The 7,343-nt window shown below is 31.2% G+C and overlaps 2 protein-coding genes across 2 annotated transcripts; both read right to left on the bottom strand.

The window, feature by feature from the left end:
* Positions 1-613: 613 nt before the first annotated feature.
* On the bottom strand, positions 614-3,875 carry LOC120283770 (thioredoxin-like protein CXXS1). Its single transcript, XM_039290505.1, has 3 exons — positions 3,716-3,875; positions 2,520-2,645; positions 614-913 (listed from the first exon to the last, which is right to left on the bottom strand). The coding sequence occupies exons 1-3, from the start codon at positions 3,818-3,820 to the stop codon at positions 776-778; spliced, it is 369 nt and encodes a 122-aa protein (XP_039146439.1). The 5' UTR covers positions 3,821-3,875; the 3' UTR covers positions 614-775.
* Positions 3,876-4,521: 646 nt separating this feature from the next.
* Positions 4,522-7,343, bottom strand: LOC120283402 (54S ribosomal protein L24, mitochondrial). The gene is made up of 2 exons (XM_039290080.1): positions 7,083-7,343; positions 4,522-5,120 (listed from the first exon to the last, which is right to left on the bottom strand). The coding sequence occupies exons 1-2, from the start codon at positions 7,277-7,279 to the stop codon at positions 4,679-4,681; spliced, it is 639 nt and encodes a 212-aa protein (XP_039146014.1). The 5' UTR covers positions 7,280-7,343; the 3' UTR covers positions 4,522-4,678.

Here is a 7,343-nt window from a genome sequence, read left to right as displayed (position 1 = left end):
ATGAAGGGAATAATCAAGTATCTTCAGAGTGATAATATTATTAATTTTATGCGGAAGATTGAGGTTGACATCTAACATGTACTGAATTCTTACTATATATATGACTGGCCGGAGGTGGATTTAAGATGTTGTCAAAATAAATAAATTAATAATTAAATAAATTAATGGATAAAATCATAAAATATTGTACCCATCAACTTATTTTATAAAGGAGAGGAATGCACAAAAGTGCATGTGAAAGTACAAAGTAATGAGTGGGTTTTGTTTGGATTTGTGTTCCAACACAATCCACTAATTTTGGGATTATTTTAGTTTTATGTTAGATCTAAAAATGCCTTATTGCAAACTTTTAGGATTTTGAATCTCAATATGAATTTTTATATAATGTTTAGCTTAACTTGATTTAGCTTAAAATTAAAATCAAATATATATATTTAGGAGTACTTAGCACATTATATGATATTTTTGTTATAATGATATATTATGGGATAATATTATACAATTATAAATATATTATATTTATATATTTCAAGCTATCGAATCAAGCTCAGCTCAAATTTAGTTTTACACTTACCAAACTCGAACCGATTTCATGAGCTTGAAATTTAAAACATAGCTCAAATTGCTTATATATTGGTAGTCATATATATACATTTAAAAAAAAACAAACACTATTAACACTATATAATTACCATATAAAGTTTTTCCTGGACAAAAAGAGTTCATGTAATAATAATAATAATAATAATAAAGTTTTTATTCAGAATTGAGTTGATTAAGGGGTTGAAGAAAGGCATGCAATCCTCTTGTTAATCTCTTCAGGGTTGGCTCCAACCATCCTATCAACTACTTTCCCATCTTTTATCAACACAAATGTGGGCATGGCCTTCACCTCCATCTTCTTAGCAACTCTCTATATATATATATATATTAATATAAATAAATAAACAAATAAACACAATTGTATTAAAGAGATATTAAAAATAAATATTTCATACAGGAAACAGAGAGTTGATGAAAATATAAAAAAGCAAAAATGAAAAAGATCTAAGTCTAATCATATAAAACAAGAATGTAATATAAAGATTAGCTTAATATAATCATCATCATCAACAACAATAACCATTAGTCCCAATTATGCAAGGTTAGCTACATAAATCTTTTCCTTTCCTTGTTATTTTATCAAAAACCAAATAACTAGATAAACTAACAGCAAATATCTTATTAAGTAAAGTTTCTATTAAACATCTTTTAGATTTACTTCTACTTTTTTTACAAATTACAACTCTTTACATGAAGCAGTTCCATCATTTTCATGAGGGCATTCACTAGTCATCTCAGAATATGTCCAGACAATTTAAATAATTCTCTCGCACTGAAACATTGAATGTCACCTTTACACCCATAAATTAGAACATATATATATATATTACATTCAATGTCACCTTTAAACTCATAAATTAGAACTAAAATATATATAAATTTTTACGTTCAGTATTTCCCAGATTATAATATCCTATTAAATAGTTTAGATCAACCAGGATATCCCTTCATCTCCGAAAAGACTTCCAAAAGCTTTTATTAAGATGCCATCATGACTTTGCACCTTTCTTTGCTTTCATTTTGTCTAAGTGCATCTTTAATTTTTTTTTTTTCCAATATTCCTTTAAATACTTGATTCTATTCCTATTCTTAGTGTTATTGACTTCCTAACACCATCTTACACTCATGATTCTCATTGAACAACTACAAAAATATTTTCTCCCTCACTGCTTAATCTCATCAAACTTAACAAGCACTTTATTATCATCATCTTTGATACATCTCAACACTTCCTAAGTTTTTCATTTTCCTTTCAGTAGTTAATTATAAATAACCTTTTTCATTCTCCTTTAATTAGTACTAAATCTATCATAGGAAGTATTATATATTATTAATATAAAATTATAGATTTACAATTTATTGTTATTAATTGATTATATTTTCATCCAAAGTGAATTTTGTATATTCCAAACATATCAAAAGTAAAATGCATATCAATTTTTGAACTAAACTATCTACAAAGATGTTTTAATATTCTTAAGAACTAAATTCTTGAAAATTAACTTCCGAAAAATCTAATTATTGAAGACATCTTGTAAATTATGGACTAAACACTCTCTAACAATTGGAATACTAATGGAATAGGTATAATTATTCTCATTACTAATCAGAATAATTAAATCTACCTTAATATCAACGAATCAAAACTTATAATAATTAAGATTTAAGTCAATTATATTCCCATCAATATAAGCATTGATTATAAAAAATTTCCCACCAATTCTAACAAGAGAAGCAAACACATACATGTAATATATGTATCTACCAAAGAACAAATGATATGAAGGATTGCAACTTCACTACTTCATATATACTATAAGATTCCAAATAAATTAATAAATAATAAAAAGAAGATAAAGTGTTAAAAAAAATTTAAACAAAAAGAGATATAAGGGATAAAAAAAAAAAAGAGGTACCTTAACATCATCAACATCTACCAAGAGAAACATGATGATGTTTTGGTACTTGATAGCCAATTCTTCAAAGAAGGCATTCATGGCAATGGATGGAACACACCATGCAGCTGTGAAGTGGACAAATACCTCACCAAAAAAAAACATATAATTAATTAATTAATAGCATTAATATCAGACCACTTGAAAATTGAAACTAATTTTCTCAAATCACATTTAATAAAAAAAAAATCTTCTTCATTAAATGTTTTCTTACTCATTAAAGACAAGCAAAACCATAAATATCATGCAATTAATAAGCCATGATTCTCTTACACTAAAATCACATCATAAATCAATAATCACATGGATATGAAAAAAATTGGTATAGTCATTTCCTTGAATGAGTTACTTCAAAGGAGTAATTAGGGGAAAAAATCAAGAAAAGGATAACCGTTCATATCATATATTTCAAAATTAATAAACTATAACATAATAAAATATAAAAATTAAACATTACATATTAATCAATTTACATAAATTCTCAAGTCACATATATTCAGGTATTTAATGTAAAAAAAATTAATTAACTAAATACTGCTTTTTCTATTATATTAAATAAATAATTTATAAAATGGTTGAAATCAAACCAAGTTAATCTATTTATCAAGCGGCACTTTTTTATTGGTTGTTCTAAATTATGGGAATGTGTGTAAATTTCAGATCAGTTACAGAGAATAAGTTTCATATTTAAACAAATAATAATAAAATGTCATTATTGAAAAAAAAATTTATGTTAGTGACTAGCTAATTATTACTATTATTATTATTATTATTATTTAAGTACTCAATCATGGCATACCCTCACCTCCGTGATACGGAGGAGCAAAACTCATCATCAGCGAAGGGGATTATGTACCACTGGGCCAAAATCCTTTAGTAACAGGCTGATTATTAAGTTTTTCTAATTAATTTTTTTTTTAAAAAGATAACAAACACTAGAACTCAGAGACATGTACGTGTGGGGAGCAAAACTCAACACCAATCTACGTGCTCTCACTTTGCGTATGACATGAGGTTCGATCTCGGGTTCTCTCCGAAACGAACGCCCTAATTAATTTTTTTTCAACTATTTTTATTTTTATAATTTATAAAAATACTTAATTTTTTTTTTAAAAAAATAACAAAACAAAAGAAGAAGAAGTAGTAAAGAAGCTCACTGGAATTCCTTGGGTATTTGCTTGGGTGATGAAGGAATCCCATGCTTCCTCTGAATCCACCTTCAACACCTTTGAACTCACCCCACCTTCTTCTTCTGCTTCCATCCCTTCTCTCTCTCTCTCTCTCTCTCTCTCTCCAATCACTTAATCATATATATATATATATAATTAATAATATATATAGAGAGAGTATGAGAGGTGGGTTTGTTGGTTGGCACTTGGCAGAGATAAGTGATGGGTTTTCAAAGGGTAGTTGTGGATAAGCATTACAAAAAAAACCAAAGGACATTAAAGGGTGGACATGGCCCACAAATGAAAGATGCTTGTAGCTTTTTATTAAGTAATGGGTTTATTATTAATTGAATGTTAATATATAATAATTATATAAGCTTGGAGTATAAGTATTCCTTTAGTATATATAATAATACTATTAATCAAGGATGAGTCAAGCTTCTTGTCAACCATAATCAGTAATCACTGTTATCATAATCTTAATCTTGTGATATATTTTATTGCCAAACTTTTACATCACACCAAATGTTTTTATTTTTTTTAATCCATATTTTTAAATTTATATGTGTGATGTGTGTAAATGTATTTATTTAAAATTATATCCCTTCAAGAATATTTTTTAGTCCTTGCATGAAAAGAACATCATTTGTTTTCATAGAGAAGAAAATGAGTTTTCAAATATAATTCAGAGAACAGAAAGGGACTCATTTCTCTGAATTTCATGCAAAAAGACCATCAAATACCCCTGCTCAACATAGTTTCTTTGTTTATAGCAAGCATTACAGGACTAGAAATGTAAATAAACACCACTGCTTAAAGATCATATTTGAACAAGTTCTCAAGTGACAGGAGATTATTTGTGAAAAAAATTTAACCATTTGCTGCATCACTTGAAGTACATTTTCGGCACCTAATTGATTAAGTATAAATCAGAGGAGATCGCAATTCTGATCAAGACTCCGGCTTTTCTATGTTGCCGTCTGCAGTTCCTTCCTCAATTTGTTTCGCTTCCGATGTCTGTTCAGCTTCGGCATTCTCTCTTTCTGTTTGTTTCTGTTTCGCTGAAGCTCTTCTGGCTTCCCTTCGAGCTTCCTTCTTGGCAAGCTTTAGCTCTTCAAACCCTTTTGTGATCTTAGCCTCCTCTTCGGGAGAGAAGAAGCAGACGTCCATTTTTCCGAGTTCATCGTACATCTTTTCGATCTTGGCCTTCCAGAATAAGCCCATTTCAGTATCCATCTTGTCATATGGTGTATTTAGTAGATACTCGTCTATCCCACCAGCTTTGTCGATGCACCTGAGAGCATGAGTTGTCACCTTGACTCGGATGTGCCTGTCATGGATGTAACTGAAAAGGCGCTTCTCCTGCACATTTGGTTTCCATGTTCTTCTAGACCTTTAGCAGAAACAAGTGTACAATTAAAATCACATTATAGTTGTCCATGAGTGATGATAATAATAATAATCGACAACAATATGGTCATCCAATCCAGCCTTGATCAGAGACAGGAAACTCACAATGAGATGTCTAACGAAACCAGCAACATAAGAATGAATCAAAGGACATGTGCTGATAGATGCCATTCTAATGTAACATTTTAACAGCAAAAACAAGGCCAAAGTTTAAGGAACATAATGGCCAACGGAAATAAGACGGCACCACAAAGAATGAACTTCCATGATTTATTGGAATATTCGAGGTTTTGATATAGACATTTGACGAATAATGGGCCGAAATTTGTGTTTCAGTATTGATGGATGCAGATAAGAACTTGAAAAGACTGATCACTGCATGAAGCATGTAGTCCAATCAGGATCTTAATATGATATGGAGGACATTGTGTGCTAATTTGTCATCTGATAAAGGACATAAACTTTATATTAAAGCATGTAATCCACTAAAGAACTTAGGTTAGGTATGGATGTTAATTGTGCATCTACTGGTTCAATTTTTTCATCTGTTATGTTAGAAGGATATCACTGTCTATTGCCATTCAACATTAGGGATATGATCCCCAACATCTTGCATTTCACTTGCCATGCTGACATCCAACTTTTTTCTTCAAATTTAGATCAACTAAAGAATTTTCACATATGACAATGGAATGACTAGTATTCCCTCCACTTCTAAAAAAATCCGCTCTCAAGTAAGATGCTTATAACTGACACTGTGCTCATCATCTCAGGAGAGGAATTTTACATACCTAAATCTAGTCAAGGTATATCTATCTTGCATCCATATTTATGAATTAAAATACGACCACCAAAAAGGATGGGAGATAGGGGGAAAAAGAAGAAGCAAGCACTGAGGATAAAAACTAAGCCTCAGACAATGATGGCAGTGCCAAGATTAATACAATGTACTTATAGTAACCAGACAAACAGCACACAGCTAGGAAAATGGCATGAGATATGTGAATCCTACTTCTTTGATTAAACCATAATCAATGCAACAAATAAGCATAGCACATGGATGACCTAAATTTAAAACTAATAAATGGCACACCTATGTATGAAAATTCACATATCATGTTCGTCAACTTTTTCTTCAAAAAGATTTCTTTTTTCAGTGGTCATATATCAAAATTGTAACCACAATGATTTTATTAGACGTATAAAGTTAAAAAAACCAAACAGAACACAAAGCTTTAGCTTACCTAACTTATCAAGGAATTCTATCTTGGATGCAAATCACTTATGCCCAAATTTAGCTTCTGTTCCTCTTGACCCTCTCCAAATGATTTCCACATTATGAACTGGGGAAATGCCACTCAAGATACCCTGGCTCAACATTGAAAATCCTCCTTGTCATAAATCTAAAAATAAAATTCCTTTTTCCTGAATAAGGAACATGAAAATTTGATAAACCCTACTCAGCGTAAGGAGGGCAACTGAAGATTATCTAGGTGATGGTTAAAAAACCCTAATTGTCGGTTGAAATTTCAGCTTCGAATGGGGATGCTACATTATGCTCATATTTTTTTCACACTTTGATGCATATTCAAGCAAAAAAATTTCAAAAACTATCATCTAGTGTTCTCTAATGCTGCAACAGCTCCGGATGAAATCAGACAAATAAAACACCAATCAAATTAGGCTTTCACTCAAGAGCCCCACTTTCTTCAATCCAAACATTATATGTTCAACATCAAACTTATGTTTTTTTTTTTTTTACAAAAAATTCATCTTCTTATAGTTCAATCCAAAAGCATAATCTTAATCCACTGAAAAACAACGCATTTCTCTCAAATTTTCACAACATATTCCACTGATCCATCATCCAAAACCTAAATCTCTTGCTCATTCAACAAATAAATGATAAAACAAGACACGAAGAGATGAACAAGGGAAGGATTACTTGTTTCCACCGTCCTCGCTGACCTTGTTGCCGAACTGAATATGGCGGCCGGCGTAGATGCCGCGCTTGGCACGCCCCATGATGAGCTTGTTGTTGGGCAAGCATTTCTTCACAGATTCCATGACCTCCTTCGGCACCGATCCCTCCCCGACCTTCCTCGCGATCTTCTTGTAGAGCTCTCGCGATCTGAACGCCATGGCGACGCTGCGAAGGCGGCGGAAATGGAGAGCGTGGCGGAGGAACTCCAAAACTGGGGTTTTT

The sequence above is a fragment of the Dioscorea cayenensis genome, chromosome 19 (assembly GCF_009730915.1).
Source record: "Dioscorea cayenensis subsp. rotundata cultivar TDr96_F1 chromosome 19, TDr96_F1_v2_PseudoChromosome.rev07_lg8_w22 25.fasta, whole genome shotgun sequence".
NCBI classification, from domain to species: Eukaryota; Viridiplantae; Streptophyta; class Magnoliopsida; order Dioscoreales; family Dioscoreaceae; genus Dioscorea; species Dioscorea cayenensis.
The sequence above is the reverse complement of the archived record's forward strand: the minus strand, read 5'-3'. Positions and strand labels throughout refer to the sequence as shown.

Bases quoted from the DNA above. Each gene is read 5' to 3' on its own strand.
- LOC120283770 (XM_039290505.1), bottom strand. From the start codon at position 3,820: ATGGAAGCAGAAGAAGAAGGTGGGGTGAGTTCAAAGGTGTTGAAGGTG. The intron at 2,646-3,715 runs GTGAGCTTCTTT...TTTTTTGGTGAG, and splicing joins CAAATACCCAAGGAATTCCA to GTATTTGTCCACTTCACAGC. The intron at 914-2,519 runs GTACCTCTTTTT...ATATATATATAG, and splicing joins TAGATGTTGATGATGTTAAG to AGAGTTGCTAAGAAGATGGA.
- LOC120283402 (XM_039290080.1), bottom strand. From the start codon at position 7,279: ATGGCGTTCAGATCGCGAGAGCTCTACAAGAAGATCGCGAGGAAGGTC. The intron at 5,121-7,082 runs GTAATCCTTCCC...TTTCTGCTAAAG, and splicing joins AGCGAGGACGGTGGAAACAA to GTCTAGAAGAACATGGAAAC.